The following is a 25371-nucleotide window of genomic DNA, read 5'->3' on the forward strand; positions in this document are numbered from 1 at the left end:
TATAAATTAGGCTGGAATGGGTTTAAAGTTGCAGAAGAGAGAGCTGGACAGTACCAGTCACTTCACACTGTGAATCAGGACAGTTACCAAATGATAACTGATGAAGATGTATTTTTCTGAAAGTTTTCACTGACCAAATCTCTAAGCCACAAGTAAATCCCACTTGATCTACATATAAAGTTAAACCTGCAGGGTCTGCTGTGTTTTTTTTAAAGTACTCATTTCACCTTCAAAAGAGCAAGAGGGTGTTTCCATTTTTAGTCTGAAATTCTTTGAAGTGCTCCCTGTTCCACAGAACAGGGATCTGGATAGAATTTGACCAAAAAAAAAAAAAAATTAATTCCTTATTTTAGGTTTGGTTTCAGTAATAAAGAAGTTAATGATATCACATCTGGTTTTGTCCAGATACACTCTACTTCAGTCCACTGGAAACAGCACCATTTGCTTACAGCTTTTCTTTCATCCCAAACAGAACCTAATCCAGCCTAAATAAGTGTTCTAAACACATCCATAGCCAGGCTGCCACATGAATTAGCAACCACTGTGCTGATGTCACTTACCCATAGCTACAATTAAAGAGTTTCTTGCAGTTTCACCACAGCAGCGAGATAACATTTAGACAGACCTTAAAAACATTTTCTTTGGCATACCACAGAATGAAGAAACATCACAAAAAAAATTACCAAAACCTTCATTCCACAAGTAACACTTGAATGCTGACACATCTGGAACAGCTGGGTAACAAGTTGTGCGTGTCGAGTTCAGAAAGCAGCTGCTTTTAGCCTTCATTTTGGGCCAGGCATTTGTTTTCAGCCACCAGTATATTCCATTTTATTTTGTGGCAGCTTCTTCAGTGTTCCCATATGGACAAGCTAAACAGCTCCCAGGATGTAACAGCAAGCATATATAATGTTCTTTAGAAGAAATGAAGGCCAGATGTTGCTTTGTTATCTCCACGTGCATCCTTAAAAAAGTTAAATTAAGTTGTTTCAGATATATTATTAATGCCAGGTATAGGCAATTTGTTTATCAGCCATTTAAATGTCAACTTTCTAAAGGATAGAAAATAACATTTTAACTGAGGAATCAAAGTGAAATAAGATAGAATAACTTCAGAAAATTAGTATAGCAAAATCCAGGATCACAGGGATCAAATAGTATTGTGCAGAAAAGACATGCTGACCCACTTCTGAGATCTGAGTGATTACTACTTATGGTTATTAGAAAAGGAAAAAACAAACCCCTCCACCTTATTGTTATAATGAAAAGTTTGAGGTAAGATGTATCCAACAGCACCACTGATTAAAGATGTTTTATTCTGCTGCTTTACTTGACCAGGATAAAACTTAACCCACCAGCTCAAGTTCTAGAGAATTTAACAGATGTACCACTAACAGTGTAATTCATTAAATATTTTTCATGCATGTATTCCTGGTACATCTAGTGGATCCAATAGGGTACACAATAATTCTGTCACAGTCTGTCCAATTACTGTGATTTAGATAGAAATGTTTATTTTTACCCCCCAATTTCCTGAAAATAGAACCTTATTGGATTAATTTTATGACAGATTATTTATGACTAAATATGAACTGAAGACTACTCCCTCCCACCCCCAGTAATAATATAAACAAGGCCTGGGTTTCAAATGCCCGGTGAGGTCTTTTTGTTTGAGCCAGTCCACAACATACAAAAACTGCCAAGACACCGACTATAACTTTTTGAGTAATGTCACTTTATTAAGGGACTTAAAAGAATCACATTCTCTAGTAGCCTTGGAACAATGCAAATGGTGAACAAAAGACAAAAATAGATGTAATTGGTTCTGAAAAGCATGAACATCTGTAGAGAATGTGTGGCATTATTCCTAAGGACTCCTGCTTTTGAAAAAAAGCACGTTCCATATATACAAGTGTCAGTGCAATAGCCAATAAAGCAATCAGTCAGAAATATAAAAATATCCTAGATACAAACTTAAAATAGATGTTTGAAAGTTGACCATATCAGTATTCTGATATTTCTATATCTCAGGAATATGATCATTGGGATGAGTTATTCTGATGAGGTAAGAAACAGTAGATGCTCTGTGATAACACAAAGCCATATTTTTTTCTTCTGTAAGACAAAAAAATAAAGCACCCAATGAAACTCCAAGTCTTTGCTGAAAGTGCCCACAGGATGTGAAATTGTAGTCTATGAGCATTCTACATTCCTGCATTATTTACCTTTGCTGTTTTTGCCAACAATTATACCAGCAAAACTTGCTAATTCTTCCACGCAGCTTCAGTATAAACTGCACATTCTTTGCAGATACACCAAACCTTTAATGCTTTAAACACAGCCAACATCTATAAATGTCCAAAAATCACTTAGTCATTCTTTCCTTTATTGGTTGCAATTCTTGGCAGCAAGGACAGAAAGACTGCAAAATTTGACAGCAAACAGATCTCTCTTTCTCTCTAGAAGGGTTAGGGAGAGAACAGGGTGTGTCCTACGTGCTTTGCCTCAGGTGTTCCAGTGATGCCACTGAACTTAAACCTCAGTTGGTTGAGCAAAAAAAAAAAAAAAAATCACATTCCTCTTCTTCACTCTGTTTTTTGGAAGGAAGGATGCACTAATTTAGGGCTCCTGTTCCAAAAAAGAGATGGCTATTTCGTCAGACTTTCAGATGGATGCTGTCTGCCTGAATCATGATTCATTTTCTTTCCTTTAGCCATCTCTTTCCCTGTGACTCTCCAAACTCTGCTGCTAAATTCTGATTCCTATTTTTGCACTTTTCAAAGAAAATGGCAGAAGAACAGGTAGCCAGAGAGTGTACTCTGTGTCTTTGCACCAACGAGCCCCAGGAACACAAACTTCTACTTGGGGAGGGGGGCAATGATAGAGTTATTTCAAACTTTGTATTTATCTCAGGCATTCCTCTATGGAAAAGCACAACGAATTATACAGTCTCTAGAACAGCAATATTAACTTGATTAGGATATGATTTGTACGATAAAAAAAGCACAACAGGAGCTGGCAGTTGTCTTCTTGTGAAACTTGCCTTACCACTTATGGCACACACATGCACCGAAGCGAGGAGCAGTTGCCTGAACCTGTGAAAGATTCCTTAGCTTTAATTCCTAGATTCAAAAGCTTTCCTTTAAATCTTTTCATTTTTCACCATTCTTTTCTAAACCTCTTTTGTCTCGGGCAAATTCAAACAGCTGTGCAAGGTGGAAAGGCAAAGCTGTAGTAACATCTGTAGTGTGACAACCCCAGATAAATCATTCCAGGTTTTCTTTCAGTTTCTGGAAGACGCCTTGCAGATGCCAAAGCCTCAAGGAATCATCACACTTCTCTCCTTAACCCCACTGGACTTGGCAATCAACCTTTGCAAATATTGAATGACTACTCACCACACCCCTGTTACCTCTCACATAAACAGGCAGGGAATTGGAGGCACAGAATGACTAAGTGATTATTCCAGTATCACAATACAAGTCTGGGAGAGTCAGGAGCTGAACCTGTATTTCTTGTGTCTCAGTCTCAGGTTGTCTTTTTTGTTCTGTGTTGCAGCCTTATTCTTTCCCGCTGAGGAAGACTGGGATCTCTTAAGAGTCTATCACTGCTACTCTGGTTGACAGGTGATGTTGCCAATGAGATAGGAATTGTTGCATTCCCCACATCAAAAGGTGGAACACAGTGTGACATCTGTTTGCTGGAAGAAACACTAACCATACAAGTCCTTAAGAACATCAACATTTATTTAATATGATATAAAAGAAATGGGATATGAACATTCGTATTTGAACAATAATAAGTGGCTTCTTATACTTACATCATATGTGCTCATTGTATAATATATACACAATGAACATAATTACATTTGTACACAATCTAAGTACTGGATTGAAAACCTGCTTATTGCTGTACACACCCTAACCCCATGAAGGAAAAGCCCAGTACCTCAAAATACCTACACTCCATTTTATTCAAGAGAAAGTAACCACTAACATTAATGTCTATGTCGACAGAAGTGTGGCAGTAACTGCTGACATTGCAACCTGACCAAGAAATAATTACAGCAGAAACAGGACATATTTTACTAAGCAATAATAAAAATGGCACATTTTAAATATATCTATATGTATATATATATATAAAAATTTTACAAATAAAATGTTAAAACAATAAATTGTAATGTTTAAAAAGTGTAAAACAAGTTTTAGTGGTGATATGTAAAATTAACCGAGTTATGCATCTAAAAGAAGCAAAAAAGTAAACTTATATGATCCATAATTAAAAGAACACTAAATTCTGGAGAATAGCAAATAAAGTTCTGACTGTAGGCTGCACATTAAAAAGAGCCTTTGTTTTATGTGCACAGAAATCATAGCAGCAAGCTGGTATCAGGAGAACAATCTGAAGGTTGTTGAGTGTACATGTGGGCCAGTTAAAGCTCTCTTGGAATAAACATTTTCCAGGAAGTGATAAAACGATGCTCTGTGGCCAAAAGCATCAGAACTATGAATTTCATAGATTTAAAATATACTGTACAATATCTTCTCGTATTTTCATAGGTCAGGTCCATACATCTCAGGCATGAATTGTTTCAACAGAAGTCGTTAGTGCTGAAAGACAGACACAGATTAAGTTACTCTATTTTAGCAACAGAATACTGTATAAAGCAACTCATGGGATTAAACACAGCAAAGAATTTCTGACCTCATCCTAGCAATGTAGGTGTACAACAAAATAAAGTATCTTAGGAATCAGTTGTTTCCAAAATGTGTTCTCCTGATGAATAACAGTGATGCCAAGGCATTTCGACAGCAAGAAGCAAAACCAAGCTTTTTTTTTTTTTTTTTTTCAAATGTACACAACTTTGTATGAAAGTGTGCTTATTCTTAGAGTTTTATCCTCTAAATGTTCTTCATAAAAAACCAGCAATAATAGCAAAGATCCTAAATGCTCTAATAGATGACAGGCACAATTTGAAGAAGGATGCATAATTATTTAGATGCTACACCGTAATGGCAGCATGGCTGTAAAGGTATTCTGAAGTTCAAGTGCTCCACCCAAATTTGCTGAATTTGGTAACTGATGCCAGGACTTCTATAAATACCTTTTAACAGTTCATTACTAAAAATGTTTCTGAGCTTTGAATCCAGGTGCTGTATAAAATGTCATTATCCCTCCACTGCAACAGAGGAAACGTGCTTAAAATCTAACCGTGTTTGTGATAAACATACAGATTTGTCTTTGCACAGCAAGGACTGTGAAAAAGAAAGTAGCCTTCTGTTAACAGGTTTCTCCTTAGTGCTACAATATCCTGGTGCCACCAATTTCCTCTGCCAAATTCCCCTGGTATCAGGCCAAGAGCGTCGTTTTACTAATTGACTGTAAAAGCCAAATATAGGTATTACCTCTTTATTCTCTGAAATCTACTCTACATTTTCCAGATGCTGCCAGAAAAATTTGGTTGCGTGTGAACAGGGCTGATCCCAGAGCTTTGAAGCTGCCTTTGCCACGCAGGACTCCCTGTATCTGAGGGACACCGAGTTCCTGCACGTCAAAAGACATGTGAGGTCTCTCAGCAAAGCACAAAGCACTGGGAATCCTGGAACCACAGCCCCAGGAGGTGAGGGGCAGTAAACACCGTGCTTCATGCATCTCCTGTGTATGCTAAGCTCAGCTCATGGCATGAATTTGGGTTGGAACTCCGAGGGAACAATCAGCAGAGGCATCAAATGCAGCAATGTGGAATGCGTATGCACACAGCTGAAAGCTTCTCCCAACTCGAATCAAACACTGAACAACCACAACGGACGTATCTGAAGTTCTGGAATCCTTTCTTCATCATGGAGAGGCATGTGTGAGCAGGGTGTTTGTTCTACAAGTGCCATCCCAGATGTGCCATGTTGTCATAAGCAATTAGAGCCTCTTTGCAGAGCTGTCCTTGACACGGAAACGCTGCAGTGTTGGCCACGGGGACACACCTTGCTGAGGGTGCCGAGGCTCGGGCAATGAGCCACAAGGCAGGTCACTAAATGAGGGCTTTGCTTTTGCTGGTCTCATATTTAGCATAAATCCTTAAGAAAATGGATATGCTGATCTGATCATTTGAGCTGATGACAAAAACTGAAAGCAACTTAATGCAACTGGTGATAAATTTCTGGTTGCTTCCCCTTTCAAGACAGGCGTGCTGTGGCCACGGACAGAATCCAGCAGTGCAGTTTCAGTTTCACCAATGACCCAAAACTGAGTTGCTGGGGGTATGTTTGTCCTACTTAAAAAGGATGATGCATGATAAATGTGTGTATATTCATACAGTGAAACTGGAATGCATTAACACAAATCAGCATTTCCAGGAAAAAAGTCCCACTTGTCTTTTTTAAATAGATCTGTAAGGAAAAAACTGAATAAAAGTACAAAGGTTCCAACTAAATCTAGTCATGACAGACCACACCCATCAGGAAGGCAGCAACAGTATCAGGACTGAATGTGAAGATGAAGATGGCATTTTCCACTCTCTCGAAAGGAAAAAATTTTAAAATAATTTTCCTTTTCTTTTTTTTTTTTTGGAAGAGTATAAATAGTTTCCTGCCCTTAGTTCATACAATAAAGGTGCCTGGGATGACTAATAAGTCTAATATTTTTAAGATGAAAGCTTGGCAATGGAGATTGGAAGGGTAAATAAAAAAAAAATGCATTTTCAGATCTCTTCACCCTAAATGACTGAAAATGTCTCATTTTTAAAACTTCCTTGATTTTAAAGCTTTTTTAAGTTACATTAGCTATGGCATTTAACACTGCCATTGAAACCAAGCTCATTCTTTAAGTAGAAAGCTTATTTAAACAGGTACTTCCTGACAACAAAGAAATGTGGATTGATTTAAATGCTGGCAAAGTGCTGAAGCATTCACACTGGTATCCTACTAATTTCATTAAACCCTTGTATAAACAAACATGCATACTTGTATTTTCATTGCCATTCATTAAGCAGGTAACAGTGCAGGTAGGAACATGTAAATCTAGCCTAACTCATGCATTCTAACGTGATTCCTAGAAGCAATCACCCACTATGACAAGGGCTGTCTCTATAGGAAGAAAAAAAACAACAAAAAAAGAAGTTTTGCAATTGTTATGTTTCTTATTTTTTCCCTTGCCCTTGTCACGCCTCAGTCACCTCTGTCTTAAGCTACAAACTCCCCAGGCCCTCAGACCATTCCCTGCAGCACTGAGAGCCCAAGATGTAGTTGCCTATTACCACGAGTGAAGCATCAAGATTCATTTGCACCTGTACAATGACGCTGATACCTTAACTATCTGCTTTGTAACAGCTCGGGTCTCTTATGTAATTCAAAGGGCCATTATCTTGCCCGTTGTGGAGAACTCAGCTTGATAAACCAATTAGCCCTTTCTCTTTGTACTTGGAGAGACAATACCCTCCTTGCAAGCAAATCAATACATGAATTTGTTTGTTTTTCTGGTTAGTTTATATTCACCACCGCAGGTAACTTTCTCTTGCTGAGTACTGCCTACAGATGTTTCTCAAGAAAACAACCAGAGTCCATATAGGTAGAAAAATATTAAGAACAGGAGGGGTGGGGGAAAAAAAAAAGACGTACTTCTCTGTAACTATACACACATGAAATGTGATCCTTCTGTGAGCTGTGTCTGTGTAGATGGAGCTGGTGACAATGACGATTCTGGTGAAGAAGGCAAACTTTTCACTGCGAGTCATCCAGCAAAAGAAATAAATACAAAAAAATACAAGTTACAGAAGCCGTAACAAATACAAGCTTGAAAATCGCCATTTCAAGCCATTGTCAACATAAGCAGGAACAAATGAAAGCTACACAAGAAAAGACTTAACATCTGATCAGCACAAAAAGCACAACATCAGGGGAGAGAAGAGCTGTTCTCAAGAAAGAGCGTTTACCAGACTTAGAAATAACTAGTAGAACAAACACATGAATGCTGATGTGTTATTTATGTTGCAAAGAGAGAGAGGGGAAAAAAAACCCAGTAAACTTTAAGTAGTTGGGATACTCTCCCAGACCCACCTTTATATCCCAGCTCAGAATAACTAAGGTGTTTTATTCTGCTGAGCACTACAAAATGTACATACGAGTTCTGGTTTTGATTACCGAGTCACAGAAAGGATTGCTGACTGTACTACAAAGGTCCAGATCACCTCTTATATCCAATAAATTGAAGCATTTGGCTTATTTAACTATTCCCAGCAGCAAATAATCCTAATAGTGTCCTAAATTCTATCTTCTTCCTTCCTCATCCCCTATTTACTCCCCTCTTTTTTCCCCCCACTTTGAACACATTTTGCTTTATTCCAGCCTTCTCTTCTTGTAAAGCAGTACACCACCAGCCGTTGTACCAGTGTTTTATGTTTCTTCCTCTTTCCTTACTCCTCAAAACATGACCTAACTGGTGTCTTTTACTTGCTAGTTTAAAGTCTACTAAATATATTGGAAACTCTGGCGGATTCCACAATCTTGGGCATGTCTGAAGCCACTCAGCAGCAAGGAGCAATGGTCAAAAAATCTATGCATATCCAGATAGAGATGCTGTTCTACCATATGAATAGGGAAGTGTTTGTTCCAACCAACAACTACAGTATGACTCAATTTCTGGCAACAGTTATTAAAATCCCTAAAATTAAATGCAACTCTAAAATCTACATTAAAACCTCAGAAAAATGGAATTTCTGCAGCTGTCCAGTGGGAAACTATTTTTTTCTCCGTTATAGAACTCTACACTTGACATGTAGACTAGCTCAGCACTTTCAATTCACGAGGGTTTCAGAGCATCAAAAGACATAACCAAAATGAAATAAACTATTACATATGTACTGTGTAAGCTGTGCTTCAGTCCAACTCTTTTCCATACCTGCTGTTGCCTGATTTCCTTTTGAAGACTGTGCTGCTAATTCAAATGAAGACATAATCCCTTCTTGATCTTGAACACTAACTACTTCACTTTCTTCTGAGCTGGTTTTGGGTTTGTGGTTTGTAACTGTGGTCACACTCCGCAAGCTGGTTAAAAAAAGCACAGCGTTTAGAACTCGCTCCAACTTAATTTCAGGTGTTAACCACTAAGTATAGGAGTTATAATTTAATTTTCTCCCGTTAACAGAAAAAAGGTGCAACTTGCAAGTCCATAAATGAAGCGCGCGTTTTGAAACCCTTCCACTTCGTGTAGTTACACTTAAAAAAAAAAAAAAGGTACTGGAAATTTAATTCCTTTCTTTACGTACTCCTGCAGTTTCCTACTTTCTGTGAGAAAGTTATGACCTAATGTAAGAACTTATTTAGGACCTGCAGTGCAACTTACACAGACATTATGGATCCTTGGAGGGAAATACCCAAAATGTAATATCCCTCTAATTCCGCAATGCTCCGAAATAGTGAAGTAAAAATTAAAGCAGGAGATGTAAAATAAGATGTGCAGTTTGCTCCTAAATACCAGCAGTAAAGAGCTTGCTATGGAAGCCCTGGCTGAAATGTTCGCATTTAACTGATACAAAGCCTGAACTGATATTATGACATACATAACAAGGCCAAGCAGGGATCACAAACATATTCTGTTTATCAGTGGGGCAATACTTGAAAGGAAACACTGTTTCATCACCTCTTACTGACCCCCTGCAGCAGTTAAGCTTCTCACCAGATTTCCCTATATGTAAACCACTCAGAAACATATAAATCTACCTTTTCAGTATTTATGGCAGTTGCTTGGTCCGCTCAGCTAATAAATAAAATGTGCAAGTTTAAAATAGCCCCTGAACATCTTGTTTTATTTTTACCTTATATCACCATCATGTGTTTCTTCCAATTTATTTTTCTTTTCTGCTTTCTCTTCATTACTCACTTCTTTTGAGTCAGATGCAACATGTGCATCTGATAAAAGATCATCAGTTTTTGACAGCTATAAAAAAATTGAAATCGTGAAACAAAAAGCTGTAACACATACTAAGTGGCAGATAAGAAATACAGTACCAGGAAACAGTTTTATTAACAGACAAATTTTGCCATCATGTATACTTAGTAACTCAGAATTACATAACTTAAGAAATTTTTATCAATACCACTCAGGTTAATAGAGTTATCCTGAAACTCATACCAGAGCCAATGGGCAGGGCTTGACTAAATAACTTCCAGAACTTATCTGAACTCTTTGGATTGCAGCCTGCCTATTTTTCATGGTATCCATCCCTTTACAATGCCAACAGAAATTCCAGATACTGGAATACATTGCTGATAAGGCTGAATGCTGCCCTTAAAGGTCTGATTAGATATAGCCAATATAAGTGTATAATATATTTTTCCTTTAAAAGATGTACATATTTAACAAAGCAACAGACCCTCAAGAGAAAGTGGTTTTGAAGAACAACAGCAGAAGTTAGTTATTTGATTTTCTACCATTCTCCATCAGATATATGTTTATAAAAACTAAATATAAAATAGGAAAACAAAAGGAAAAATTAGTGAGGAAAAGGAAAAGCAAAGGATGATTGAGGAATACAGATGAAGAAAAAAACCTCTACACAATCTTTTAAAAATATTAAACTATAAGCAAGATATGATTATGCAAAAACAACTCCAGTAATACATTCCTCACAATCAGCCTGGTTTTGCTGAGTGTTCAGTGTGCTGTAGCACCAGAAACACCGAGGTAATTCACTGCCAGGTGAGTTTGAAACTATTTCAAGACAGAAACCAAATCAGTGACCAAACAGCACAAAGTACAGTTATTGCCTACTTCCACGTGTAAATTGTTGTGTCACCTTTATTCTGCTTCCTAGAAACTATCTGATGCACTACAGCCAACCAAACAAAAATTCAGGTGTATTAAATAACTGTCAAAAACTGGGATAGCCTATGCAATGAACAGAAACCAACCATTATTATTTAAAAGCCATACACAAGAGAATTCAATGTCTCAGCTGAAGACAGATCTGATAAAATCTTACGATTCTCTACAGAATATTGTATATACAAAAAGAAATCTTTATTTTCCAAGCAAAAGGAACTGGCTCAATTTCCCACACTCTGCTGTCTGTGGCTCAAAATATTTTTCTACTGCAAGACAGGGTGATGAAAAGTTCAAAAAGGGACAGTTCAGTACCTCTTTAGTAAAACCTGAATTATGTTCTTGTTCTCCATCATGTTTTAGTTGCGCTATTTCTTCTCCAGGACTTCCATTATTTTGTTTGAAATTATTTTCTCTGCTGTTGCTCTCTAATTCCTTCATGTTACTATATACAGGATCATCCTTTTTTCGATTCTGTGGAACAAAATTGATATACAGACGCATTCTTAGAATAATTGTCACTGTCTCAGTTCTAAGTCTGGTGGTGTTCTCTGACTGTGATAAAATCAAATACTTAAAAATCCTTATGTGTACCACATCGCAATAAGGAACATGGAAATTGTTTAGGACTTGGAATTTTCTCATTTGTGTACCTTTTAAAACAGTTCAGCCTAACACTCCTTTGTCTGTAAGACTATTGTACTTTCTGTGCCCCCCCCCCTTCATGTCCAGCATTCCAATGTCATCTTTATCTTCTGAAATTTTATTCATATTTAGCTCAGTCACACACAAGCTTAGTAGCATTCTTAATTGCATTCATAAGCACTGTTCTTTTATAAAATAGCTTTTCTTGGCTAAAAAGAAGAAAAAGGATAAAAATCTGCTTTCAGCACAAAATTCACAGTGCACCTGTGTGCACTTTCTCCAATTATCTTGGGTATCTTCCAAGTCTATGCTGTGAACTGATTTAATAAAGGACAACATAGCATTTGATAATGGTAGAGGATATTACTTATTCCTTAAAAAAACCCAGTGCACAAAGAAGTTGATATAAAAATTTTGTGGAAAGATGGTAGAGGTGGCTAAAGATTGTGAACTGTGAACATTAAGTTGGCAGAGCAGCAAACTGAACTGAAGTGAGGTTCATCTTATCAAAGAACTGGGGCTGAGAAAAGTGGGGGCCATAAAAGCAGTAAATCTTAAGGCTGAATTCCTGTGATTTAACACATGCACACTATTAAGAGGAAATTCCATGTAAGTCAGTCCATAAATCAATCTCTTCACTCTCCTAAATTAAAGTCTGCATCCTTATCATATGCTGTTCCCAATAACAATTGTGAAGCAACTTCCTTTTGTATTATGGTAATCACTTAAAAATTACACAGCAGGCCATTTATAAAATCCATTTTTTTCCTACAGTTCTTAAATAACCAAACCACAGACGAAAAGACTTCCAGCGGTTAATGCCATTGCACCATTTTTCTAAAAATCAATAGACATAGAATCTATGCTTTTAAAAATAAAAAACTATTACTACAGCATAATACCTCATCTTGGGGCTTTTTGCCAAATAGCTGTGGCAGAGAAAGTGATTTTGTAGCATGGTCTGCTAGCTAAATATTCAATTCTGACATCTTCTCACGTATTCTGTAAGTATCTTTATCATCCACAGAGCCCTGATTTCACACAGAATGCTGAAGGACATCCTGCCATGAACAAAACCCTTCTGAGCTCTGGCACAGAAGATTTGGCCCCTTCCCCCACAGTGCTGGCTGCCCACGTACGACAGACGAGGCTGCAGCTTCCTCACCTTGAGGTAGGGAACGATACCACAGGAAAGCAGCAAAGCTCAAACACCTCCGTAAAAACAACCAAACAGAATCTGCAGAGGTTCGCTTTGCACATCCCCTTTTTGAGAAAGGCAGTGTTAATCACAAAAGTATTTCTAGGAACTCCCTTCATATATAGCATTCATGAGGTCAGCCCCAATACTGAGTGCCTTCTGGGGGATCCAATGTTCTCGAAGGAAAAGGAACTTTTGTACAGCTCTGAAGGCAGCTTAGCATGCTCAGAGGGAAAAAAAAACCCATCTAAAACTTATTCAGAAATATGTGACTGCTTAACACTGCAATGCATTTAATCTGGTTTTGGAAAATCAGATGTTTAAATGCCTACAAAACAAAAAAGAAGGCATTTCCATACCAGTGTAAAAAAAAAAAAAAATAAAAACCCCCAAATCAATAAACGGTGTGGTCTGAAGAAAAAACTATGCCAGAAGACTAAAACCTCAAACAAACAAAAAACCCCAACCCCATTAAGCTATTGAAAAAGAAAACTACTTCTTGGCAGTCAGAAAGTAGTAGGCTGCCTAACATGCACTATCCTGAATCTGGATTTAGTTGGGCTTTTGTTTTTTGTTTGTTTGTTGGGTTTTGGTTTTTTTTTAGATAAATATTCAGGATAGTATTTCCTGGTCAAGGACAAGCACTCAGAGCTTCCTTCTCTCTCCCTACCCTTTACCTTTGAATAAACTGTTAAGAAGAGAGTTTAAGAATGAGTGAAAACAAAAGTGCACATTCTATTTTTATGTATAATTTATGAGCTCAAAAACCACAGCAAAGGAGTACCAGTTAGGAGCCATGACCATAAATATACATTCCTACCTAAAAATGTTACAGATGTTCGAATATATTACTTTCAACATCAACTGAACCATGATTCTCTTGATACTGTTTTTAGTCACAGACCTTGCAATTTCATTTGTCTGCTAAATTTGAAAAAGAAAAAGCCAACAAAACCCTCTGAACAAATGTCACAACGTACGTAGATTTGAACTATTTATTTTCCAGAAAGACAAAGAAGAATCGCTTCTGTGATGAGGGTGCAAGCACAAAGACTGTCCTCTCCCTTTCTCTAGGGTCTGGCAGAGATCTGTGACTCCACATAAGCAGCCTTAAATAGACACCTTTGGTTTTTAACTGGACACACGAAAGCTTCTGATCAACGTGGGACCCACCTGTGCCAATTTGAATGGGTTATCTCTGACATACGACAAGCTCTGTGAAGGTGACTGGTCTGAAACGCCAATAATATTGAGTCCTTTCCTCTTTTCTCTCAGGCAGGCTTGTTGGTGTCTCTTTATTCTTTCCATCTGTTCCTCCACAGTCATTCGAGGCCGTGAGCTTTCTGCGAGACACAGCTGCTCCACTGCACTTCTTGGTCTTTCCTTAAATGGAAGAAAATGTACATATGTGATTTTAAAAAACATGATTTCCAACTTAAGAAGAGATCGCCTAATGATTTACTAAGAAGCAGAAAAATAATGAGCAAATAAAGACCTCCTATGTATGTGAAAAAAAAGTACAAAACCCAATTATTATTAAACGAACACCGAATTTGAAAATAAAAAGAAGGAATGATTTGCTTTTTTAAGCAATAAGATTGCCATCATCAACGATAAACATTAAGAGAATGGGTAGATGCTCTCTCAAAGCCATCCTCTCAAGCTAAAACAATTTACCAGACATTATACAACTGGCAAACACGAGTTATTTGACTGAGACAGAAACATAATTGAAATTTAATGATCCAGGACATTTATACCAGTTGATCTAATAGTGATTTCTGCCTTTTTATTTCAAGAAAAACTACAGCTGGGCATCATTTAACAGCAAGTGCAGGCTGAAACTAAGTGAATTTATCACCACTTAAAAATCGGTAATTCTAAGCATTATATTTTTTCCAAAATAACAACCATCACTTTACCTACTTTCTTCTTGAAATTCACTGATTTTCAGGCAGATCTGTACTTTGCATGACAAAAATTGACTTCAGGCTAATCAGCTGCATTCACTACATTCACAGTAACTGCTTTCATTGACAAAAAGTGAAAATTCTTTCTCCAGTCAACATCTCTCCTCTCCCCTTCTTCCTACAACTTCTCCTCTTCTGTCTCTGCTGCAACTAAGACAAGTTTTCCTTTCACCACATATAAATGTCTGTCTTTAACCCAGAGACTACAGAACTCCCTAAACTGAAATTTCAGGCTTATTACCTGCATGCTGCTTACTGTATCCTTCTTTTTTACTGCTTTAGGTACTTCCCAAATCACTTTAGTAATGAAATAAATAAAAGTCAGTATTTGTAATACAGGGGCTGTGAAATTGCCCCAGAAGCCAAATACAAGTCCTTCAAAGTTTTAGTCTAAGATGCTTCATATCCTTTCAGCTCATGTCTCAACTTCAGCAGCTTTAGTGCGTTTTATCATTACCATTTAGTTGTTGCCAAGTCTGAGTGTCTTCTATGCAGTTTAACATATACAACATTTCTAATACCATCATCCTTTCTACAGCTGTCTCTGTTAACTTAGTATATGATGCTTTAACAACAGTCTTTTTTTTTCTTTTTTTTTTTTAGCAAAGAAAAATAAAAAGATAACTTCAGCTTTTGGAGTAACTACAGAACTTAAACTTGGCAAGGTCATATTACCAATGCTCTAAAGTTATTTTTAAGTACCGTTCTTAGATCTATCTTCTTGTTCTTCCTCAAAGTGACATAGGATGCTATCGTTGAAGACTCTGGTGTTGGTGATTTGGTTCTGGGTGGTACAACTCCCACAGGAAAATGTGAGCCTGCAAAACAGCAAAGCAAAATATACTGAGCATTGTACAAAACACCGCTGAAACTGTCGACTTGTCTTCTAGGAAATACATGTTGGGAACTCTTCCTCAACACACTGCAAGGATCTTAAATGCCTAACCTATGTGTGTTTTAAGGAAAAACAGCCCCTGGCCAGAGGCTGCACGAACGGAACAAAACACGTGGCACAAGAGACTGCTGAACAAAAAAGCAACAGTGAGGAACAGACAAATATTAGGCAGCTCTCGGTGCAATTCCACAGATGGCACAGGGAGAATGACAGGGATGATGGCCGAGCTTCACAGCTCATGGACAGCCATGCTGGGACTTTTTATGGAGCAGAGTTTGCGAGGCCAGCACGATGCCCAGGTGACCCTACCAATGCTGTCACTTCAGGCCAGGCTTACAAGATTGCAAAGTGTCAAAATAGAGAATTTAGCAAAAGTGGGACCAAAGACAAAAAGTGATTAGATGTGGGTTGCTTATTTGGGCAGAAACAAAGGCTGTGAAAGGACAACAGGTATGAAATAATGGAGAGGAGGGGGAATAAAAGGGGCCAGCTTTGCATAGCAAGCTGCTTGCTTGTCTGGTCAAGGCCCATGCTGCAGCACTGCAGAGTGTCCTATCTTCTTATGTGATTCTATTCTGTTAAGTATTTTTCATTTTCTATGTGGGTATGTTTTCCCTTCCGTGTGTGAGAGGCGCCAGGGATCTTCAAGCCAGGTCAGCTTGTGAGCAGCACACAGCTCAGAGGTCTGGGAGCCAAAAATGGGAAAGACTCTGGATCTGAGGGTGGGCTACCAGAGGGACCCTATGTCTATACCTGCTACCAGGGTGGAGCTTTTGTCTGTGAGATCCTGATGAACTGAAGGCCAGAGCAGATGGCAAGCAGAACACACAGTGCCCAAGAGAGCTCAGGTGTAGGATTTGGAAACTGGAAAGGCCAGGGGTACTGAGAGCTGAATGAAGACACTGTAAGTCCAGCAGCTCCTGGGTGGACTCACTTGTGTGTGTTCTTCTTTATACATGCAGGAAATAAAACTATGAAAAATATTGTTTCCTTGACGATTTTGCCTGAAAAAGCTACGTATGGTTTCTTTAACAATCACATTATTTTTACTTGCTTTTCCCTGAGGTTTCACAGATTTTAGAGGATATATTGATTCAGTGAAGGCTCATCTCTTTCTCCAAACTGTTTGATAGGCCTACAAAATACTCTGGAGGTATGTGAATGCCCTTGAGTGAAATCCATCACTCAAACCAAAATCTGTAAAGCAACAGTTTGGGTCTCCTTGAGACGTAAAAACGTTAAAACACAGCAGAAGTTAATTTTCTTTTTGTGTCACCTTTATGTACTACACAGACCATAAATACTCCTCTGGTCTCAGACAGCTGTAAGGATTACTTTACATAGTCCCATTAAAACATTTTTCCTTGTTTGCTGATGTTTGAAAAGAGAGAGAAGACGGACATGAGAATTGTTCAGTTCAGCAATGTGCACAATGAGCTAGGAAAACATCTTTAATTTTCCTCTGAAATTCATTAATTTTTAGAATCACTCTCAAAAAGAAAACACATCATTTATGTACGACTTCTTAAAACAGCAAGAAAGAAAAAATGCAGAAGATGAGCTGCCTTTGAGTTCAAAAACTGCTTTAAAAACTGCTGAGTTTAAAAAGATAGAATGGCATAAAAATGTTTGTTGAAACAACATATAGCTGTAATGGTATATACAGTCTAAAAACAGCCAAACAACCAGGAATGGTTAGATTTTTTCCTACTGCAAGGGAACTGTTATTGTGAGTTAATGCCCAGAAGAAGAAATATCTGCTAGAAAATTCCTCTGCTCAAATGTGTGGACTGGATGATAAAACACAGATATTACAAAAAACAAAATGAAGTGAGTTTAAGAATACAGAAAGCCTCTCACTGCAGCTATTCTGTCCCCTACCTCTAAATATTATTTATATTAGAGGAATTTGTATTATTGCTTTCCCTGACTGTTTTTCTACAAATGGACATAATACAACTATTTCTATCTTTAAGATAGAAAGCAGACTGGGGTGCTCAAAAAGTATTTGGTTTCTCTATATGGTCAGTGTAGGCTTTGTTATTTTATCTTGATCATTACTTTATCTCTTGTCATAAATTACTATGAGTAATATGGTACATCACAGGTCAATAAAACCTAGGCATGTTTTCAGAAAGGCAAGTTCCTCAAAATTTAGGTGGTTGATGATTAGCAAATCTCAGGCTAAAGCTAAACCTTGCATTTTTTCCACCAAGTTAACAGAAATTTAATATATGTCTTAATGTTATATCTCAGCAAATACCACGGTGAATCTGAATTGTCTAATTGTCTGGTAAGTGCAAGTTTAAATTATGTCATAGGGCCATTCACATTGTTTATACCCAAGCTATGATAACCTTAGTTTTAGAAGCCTCCACTTACCATTCTGATGAAAACAATATCCTTGTATGACCATAACTCTTGGTAAAATTCTGATACCATTGCACCAGCCCGCTCTGTTAATGTTGAGTCAAACTACCAAAACAAGAGGCAGTGATCCTGCTGGCACTGGAAACATCAATCCTTACAGTAAGAAAACTCCCTAAATTTAGTTACTTTCTCTCAAAGCTCTTAATATGGTTTTTGGGAGGTGCTAAAGCTGAGCATTTTCCTGAAGTCACCTTTAACAAACTATTCTGTGTGTTTTAACAAACAGAATTGAGAAGGACTTCCTGGTAAAAGACTCTACCAAGCAATTAGTAGCTTTTATGGAAGCTAGATGAAGAGAAGAATCTAAAGCATTTAGCAATTGCAAAGACCTTTATTGTCTGTACACTCCAAGGTCATGATCATTATTCCTATTATATCAGAGGACAGAAGGCAATTCAACAATTACAAGATTAAAAAAAAAGAAAAAGACATTGTTTCCCTGCCTTATGAGAGCCTGAAAATTCTGTGGTGCTGCCTTTTTGGACGTTCCAGCGACATAACATCGGGAGCTTGATTCAAAAACTGAGTAATTGTTCAAGGGCAAGAACATAAAATGGGTAATTGTTCAAGGGAATGGTGTGTGGGGAATGTGAGTGATGTGATTAGACATGGTGTCAATAAGGATTTCAGGGTTGTTGGTGAGTGTAATGTTTGATTTTTCTGCGGTGTAATTGACTGAAATCTTTCTCGTCATATAATTAAATCATTATTTTATTGTGGAAGCTGTTTCACCAAACTGGGAAGTGGACAGGCTACAAAGATACAAACCATGATGCAGCTTCTATAACACAGTTAAGCTTTGTATTCCTTGTGAAAAAACCGAAAGGTTGTAAACGGCACACCCGGGGACAAACCTTTAGCAGTAGATTCTGACTCTGACATTTGTTCCGTTTTTTCTTCACCATTAGACTCATCTACTTCTGCTACTGTAGTTAACTCCGGCTCGCTCTTATAAAGCCTATAATCAGGACCCTGAGGAACAACAAGTTACGAGGTAAATAAACAGGCATTTTTGTACAAGTATTCATGTCTTAAGACTCAAACCAGTTGTTCTGTGATGACTCTGCCCTCACTTGAAGGCAGCGTTCCATTGTTCAAGTGCTAATGCAGAAGTGTTTCTTTGCCTTTAATTTGAGTAACATTTGTAGACGTTCAGAAATTACAGAAAAAAAACTGCCATAAAAATGCAGAGTTGTGGGGTTTTTTAATGATCTTCCTGAAATAAATTGGTATAAGCTTCAAAAACTGAGCCCCCACAGTTTTTTAAGAACTAGCGAGGAGAAGAATCTGATTTTCTAAAATGTACTCAGGTACAAAAATTTTAAGTCTTAAGACATTTTATATATGCACAGAATATATGACAGGAGAATGTGAAGAGCAAATGATTTGGCTGTAAATAAAACTAAGTAAACAAAAGTAGAACCATAACACAGAACTAAAACCATAACACAAAAGTAGCTGGATGAGTAAATAAAAACTGTGACTGTGTAAAGGAATGAGGATGCTTCAAAAACAACGTGGCGGTTTAAGCCACTTACACAGTAAGATCCATTTCTCTGATATCCTTGAACTTGGTAAATCTTCTTTTCTTCTGTCAGATGTACTGGGCCCCTGCTATAACAGAGCAAGGAGCTGCTATCACTGGGCAGAGGGGGGATTATGGGAGGATGCTCTGTAAAGTCATAGGACCGAGGGAGTGGAGGACGAGGTGGGACTACTTCCTCTTCCTAAAGATTGTAGAATAGTCACCTTATTTAGATGTGCACACCTGTTACAATTATTTATAACTTAAAAACAAAAATATATTACCATGGCTACACCAGCTATAAATTTTGGAATTAAAGGGACAATGTCACATTTAAATAATGAAAAAAGAAATTCTAACACCTGCACTTTCTGTTGGGTATGTATGAACTCCCTAAATCGTCCTTATAAAAATTAAATTCATTATCTTTTTAAAGATTTTTACATAAATTAGAGTTTCAGAAGGTTCTGTAAGCCAAATGTATTTTGCATACACTTCAGATAACCATGACAATGTCCCTTTAAAACGGTAACTTCCAGCCAGATTTTCAGAGGACTTGAACATTTGGGAGCTCCCACAGTTTCAGCTCCTCTTGTGGGTGCTCTGGCCATCTGAGAACCTGGCTCAATATTTGAATAGACATAAAAAGCAATCTTTTTTTTTCCCATGAGAAGTGTGGTGGGTAGAAAACAAATCCGTAAATCAGGGTTTATATATCTACAGTAACAGCCTAAGGAGAGGAAAAGGTGAGAAATGGAAGAGAGAAACACAGCAGTGAGAATATAAAGATAGAACAAATGAAAGTGTTAAAATTACTAGCGGAGCTATCAGTTTTTAAAACTAGTTCATAATGCAATATTTTCACAGAAACATACTGAATATATATTTCAGACATCCTTAAAATATTTAAGATGTTTATTTTTATCATAGCTATATTGTAGATTCAGTGATGCTAAAATAGTAAATATGCTAAAACCATACCTCATTTTTATATTTAATGGATGAAAACGTCCTTGAAACCATGATGCCTGTTTGAGGGAAGGGGGAAAGGTGTAGAAAAACAAAGAGAAAAAAATGTTTTCAATACAGAGCTTTTAAAACATGAACTACAACCTGTTGCTATCAAATTACAAAAAGCATCAACTTAAAATAGATGATTGCTTCCTTCTTTTCTCAGTAATCCTGCAATATTTTCAAACATACAAAAACAACGATTGAGCTTTAGTTTAAAAATGTATACGATCCAATTTCATTTCCTGTGAGATAAAAACAATCAGTTTACCTGCCTCTGAAGAGTTTCTTTGCTGTTTATGTTTAAGTAAACCCTCCATGACATCCTGAATTCTCCACAGTTCCTTCTGAATCTGAGCACGCTGTATCCCTGCTGACTCAGTCTGTGAGTAAACAGCATATATTGGGCAATACATTAGAACACCTTGCAAGTGAAAAAAACAAAGGGAAAACCTTTTTCTTTCTTTGGACTACACTGCATACCCTTTCACAATGAAGGAAAATAAAATACAGTAATGACACTCTCCCAAAGAGGTGCAACATGCAAATACTGCCCAGAACAAGAAGTGTAAGATTAACTAATTTCATAATGCATCAGTTAATTTGACAGCAATCTGCTAGTTCAAACCTCACTTAAAAAACCCGAATTTTATCTACTGTCTCCAAAGAAAATCTAAGAAAACTTTGCACAGGAGACCTATGGACAACAACAGAAAAGGAACTGTCAGTTGAAACCCCAAAACATGTGGAGATGAACATCACTGAAACAGAAAGAGGAAGCTTCCAGACACAGGAAAACCAGTGCTATAGCTTCAAAAAAATAGGAAAAGCTGAAGACTTCTTCACAACTTACAAGGTATAAAAATAAAGTAAAAGTTTGTAAGTAAATGCACCACATGTCTACCTTTTTTCACTGATATAGTTTTTAAACAAACTCACAGAAAATCGAAGTGAATTAAGTGTACTTTAAGATCTATGCCACACCTGAATTTCTCCGAGCCGATCAAGTTGCTCCTGCATATGGTTCCTCGTTACAGTTACATCATACTCTAATTTATCATATTCTCTCCAAGCTCTCTCCAGTTCCTAAGTAGGTACAAAAGTAAAGAATTACACAGCACATTTAAGTTACAAAAACCAACCAACCAAAAAAAAAACCAACCCCCAAAAAACCTCAAACAACATTTTTTTCTTTTTCCACTGGCATGAGACTTCAGGAAGTAATGTGTAAATAGACAGAGGCAATAAATAAAGATGTAATTTAGAGAATGAGATGTTTAAACAGCTTTTTGATTTTCTAATGATACTAAATGGAATTCAAACAAGCAGCATTTTGTCTTTTCACAAACAGAAAGGATAAGCAAGGGGAAATTCTTCAGAATACGTCTTTCTAGTCAGCAGGCATGTGGGTCTTAAGCTGTCTCTCCACTGAGGCAGAAAACCCACAAAAATGGATGCAAATTTGCGTCTTTTATCACACAGAATACACATGTGTGAGTGCACAGCATGTGTGTGCATATGCAATGCATTACGCAGGACAAATGTAAGTCATCCAACCCTGCCTGTAAAGCTGCCTGTGAGTGCCCCAGGCCCACTAATACAACACTGTTTTACAAAGGTGAAACTACAATCACCAGAAGGAAAAGGTGGATTAAAAAAAAAAAAAAAAATTCTTCTTTGAGGTCAGCTCTACCATCTAGCTTTTGTAGCCTACATCAAGCAATTTACTCAGTTTAACATAAATTAAAAAGTTAATGAGGGAAAGTGTATCTTGAGGATTTCCTTTCCCCTGGTTCCCTTCTCCTTGTCCAACCAATTCCTTTCAGAAGACAGTCTAACATTCAGATTAAAACCAATATTTCAGCCCCTACATCGTATCAATCTCACCACAGCTCACCACTGTAATTTGACACTGAAATATCTTATTGGATATATATATTTCAGTAGAGAAAAATGACTCTTTGCCTTGTCATTTCAGTGTAGAAACTATTACAAAGTGGAAAAGGACAGCAGAGAGCATTTTCCTTCCTTTCCTTTTTTTTTTTTTTTTAAGTTTTTCAAAGTGTGTGGGTTGAAAAATCTTTTAAATACAATGGCCCACTAGCAACAGAGACCATGACAAAATAAACTTTTCTTTTTTTCATCTGGCAGCTGCTTCTGCTTAAAATAAGTCACCCATCTGCTTGCATAAAGTTTGTTTGCCACTGTTTTGCCACCATGTGAAATTTATACAGATGATAATTACTACACTAATAAAGTCAGTACGCACCCCCCTTCAAAAAAAAAAAAAAATGAAGAAGAAGAAGAAAGACTACTTGAATGTAGGGAAAAGATCATTTTCCATCTGCCTTTGGCAAAAACACAGACAAGTAAAAGACAACTGATTTTTGTTGGAATGCAATAAAAACTAAGCAAAGACAACCCAATTAAGGATATGAACGTAATCATTTCACACTTTGAAGGTGTTACTTACTGCAGTCGCTCGTGATACTTCTCGACAAGTGCTAAGGAGTCCGTTCTGCAAGTCATCTCTCTGTAAGACCACATTTTGTATGGCTGCGGGATTATCTGCATTCATTTCTATCTCCTGGCTTGCTGATAGCAAAGCTTGCTCAAGCGTGTACTATTGTAATAAAAAGAATTATTTTTAATGTTCTGCATCATTGGGCTGATTTTCGTTTCATTTCAGTTATCAATGTTCTGATAATAAGCATGTAAAATAACATCCACTTTAGGTAATAAATACAATTGTCCTACTTTCTCCTTGTGTAGCTGTTGAAGCTTCTCCTCCAGTGCTTGCACAACTTTATCCTGTTCACACAAACGGCTAAGCTTAGCCTAGTATAGAACACAAAATTATCACAATTAGCATTTTGTTATTCACATCTTCAGTAATCAAAATGTAACTTCACTGAATCATTACATGAATCTATATAAAATGTTATTAAAACAAAAAACGAATTCTATAATTATGAAGGCATCAGGCCTACATTTTCAGATTACTTAAGAAACCCTCTTAAGAAACTATGAATAAGTGTTATTATAACTTAAGAAACAGCACAGCTCAAAACATGCAATTTATGATTCTACAGCTAAATCTTTACAACTTAATAACAGGTATTAAATACCACTTTAATTTACATATTGCTTAGTATTACAAAGACTATTGTACATATTCACAGTCTGTCCTGTGGCTTTGCAGGTGATAGTTTTCCACAGTTTCCATACTAGCACTACCCACGTTCTTCTCTGACTTAGCTCCCATTGAGGCTTGTCTATGACTAAAACAGTTTCACTCCAGCTCCACTTGGAGCAAATAACTGCTCAGTGCCCTCTAACCAATTTGAAACAGTTTACTTTTCTATTTGAACAACCTTTTGGGTTCAGTTTATGCTACTCTGCCTTTTTTTTTATTCTTAAAATAACATCTCTTAAATCATTATGCCCACTCTTAGCTGCACTGTGCAGGAATGACTAGACATGCATCTATGTATGCATACACAGTATGACTATGTGTGTATTTTTCACCACCAATTTTACACCCTTTTCTTTAGTCCCCTTTTCTTTAGCAATTAACAACCCAATACTCTGAATGGTAACTACCTGTGCAAAATTTCAGTTCTGGGGTCTCCATTGAATTTCCAGAGAAATTACATCTCTCATGCTTGTAATTGAACTACTACTTCAGTTTTTCACTGGTAAAGTAATTAACTCCTTCCTAAAAGATATTCACCTTTGAATAGCTATGCTACTTGAAATTTCAGCCTACAGTGTAATATTTCCTGCAGTTAGAAGCTTATTACAAAAAGAGTCTCATGTCCTTTAATTTAACAATGTGAATTCTGTTGGCAATCACCTATGTGAAATGGGTTTCAAACACAGAAGCCAAGGGGGAAATTATTATCAAAATAAGGAGACAAATACCAACATTTCCAAGCAAGAAGAAATACAAATGACTTACATCAATATCCAGCTCTTCAGTTCTATATTTGTATAGTGTACCCCTACATTCTTCTTGTGTTAACTATAAGGAAGAATAATATTGCCATAAAACAACTTAACTGGATGATGAAAATGAAACAACTGTTCAGCTTAAGAGTTCTAACACAGAAATCAGCTTTTGCTTAAAAGTCAAACATACCACACCGAACAATATATTTTTAGCCAATATATATTAATGAAGGTAAGTAAATGGAATGTCAAGCAGACTATCAGTAGAAAGTTGCATTAACTTAACAGGCTACATTTCTAACGCAAACTGAAGTTTTAAAGGTGTGCAACTACCTCAATCAAACATGGATAATGTGGGAAGATGAAATTGCCAGAGCAAACCCAGACACAGTTATACATCATTATTGAAGTTTTGTTATGTGAATTCTAAATACAGGGGCTCATTCTACTTGGAATTAATCATTCTAGGCCCACTAGGGTCAGGTGTTTCCACAAGGAGCATATTCTGATGTGACTATGAAACCAGAACAGAATTTTACAGTATTTTATTTAACAAAAAATATCTTGTTACAGATATGCAAACTAAGTGCCACTGAATACCTTCTGACTATTGTTTCACAGGGATTCTCTCCCATCCAACAGGGTATTACCAGAAATGCCATAAACAGAAGGCCTTCTATTTTTATCTTTGGACATAGCCATACTTGCCTTCTCCTGCCAGTTGGGATGCAAAGTATCCTCAAACTACTTTCATACAGCTCCTCATATGAAGTTCTAAACTCTTTCAGTCTGTTACTGACCAGTAACAAAATTTTAAAACATTTTACAAGAAAAAAGGGTAGCTCCCCGATTTAGAATGGACTGTCAAACACAGTAACTACTTAATGTCCTCTACAGCAAGCATGGACATAACACTATCAAGCTTCATATT

At 37.1% G+C, this 25371-nt stretch overlaps 1 protein-coding gene across 2 annotated transcripts in view; it reads right to left on the minus strand.

Moving 5' to 3' along the window:
* Positions 1–1714: 1714 nt before the first annotated feature.
* PLEKHA5 (pleckstrin homology domain containing A5) overlaps positions 1715–25371 on the minus strand; it is a 103165-nt gene continuing 79508 nt past the window's right edge. Inside the window, exons 14-28 of one of the 2 annotated variants that reach the window (XM_027894234.1) lie at positions 24451–24513; positions 23247–23327; positions 22963–23112; positions 21474–21575; positions 20761–20872; positions 20460–20506; positions 19492–19680; positions 18808–18925; positions 15331–15446; positions 13832–14041; positions 11131–11289; positions 9809–9930; positions 8893–9038; positions 7614–7718; positions 1715–4613 (exon numbers count right to left, since the gene is read on the minus strand). In XM_027894234.1, coding sequence (XP_027750035.1) covers positions 7624–7718; positions 8893–9038; positions 9809–9930; positions 11131–11289; positions 13832–14041; positions 15331–15446; positions 18808–18925; positions 19492–19680; positions 20460–20506; positions 20761–20872; positions 21474–21575; positions 22963–23112; positions 23247–23327; positions 24451–24513 — 1710 coding nt within the window. In that variant the 3' untranslated portion in view covers positions 1715–4613; positions 7614–7623. The remainder of the gene's footprint in view (positions 4614–7613; positions 7719–8892; positions 9039–9808; positions 9931–11130; positions 11290–13831; positions 14042–15330; positions 15447–18807; positions 18926–19491; positions 19681–20459; positions 20507–20760; positions 20873–21473; positions 21576–22962; positions 23113–23246; positions 23328–24450; positions 24514–25371) is intronic. The other variant, XM_027894236.1, reaches the window with a different exon arrangement.

This window comes from Empidonax traillii, unplaced genomic scaffold (assembly GCF_003031625.1).
Source record: "Empidonax traillii isolate 1590-97213 ecotype Southwest subspecies unplaced genomic scaffold, ASM303162v1 scaffold422:size936756, whole genome shotgun sequence".
NCBI classification, from domain to species: Eukaryota; Metazoa; Chordata; class Aves; order Passeriformes; family Tyrannidae; genus Empidonax; species Empidonax traillii.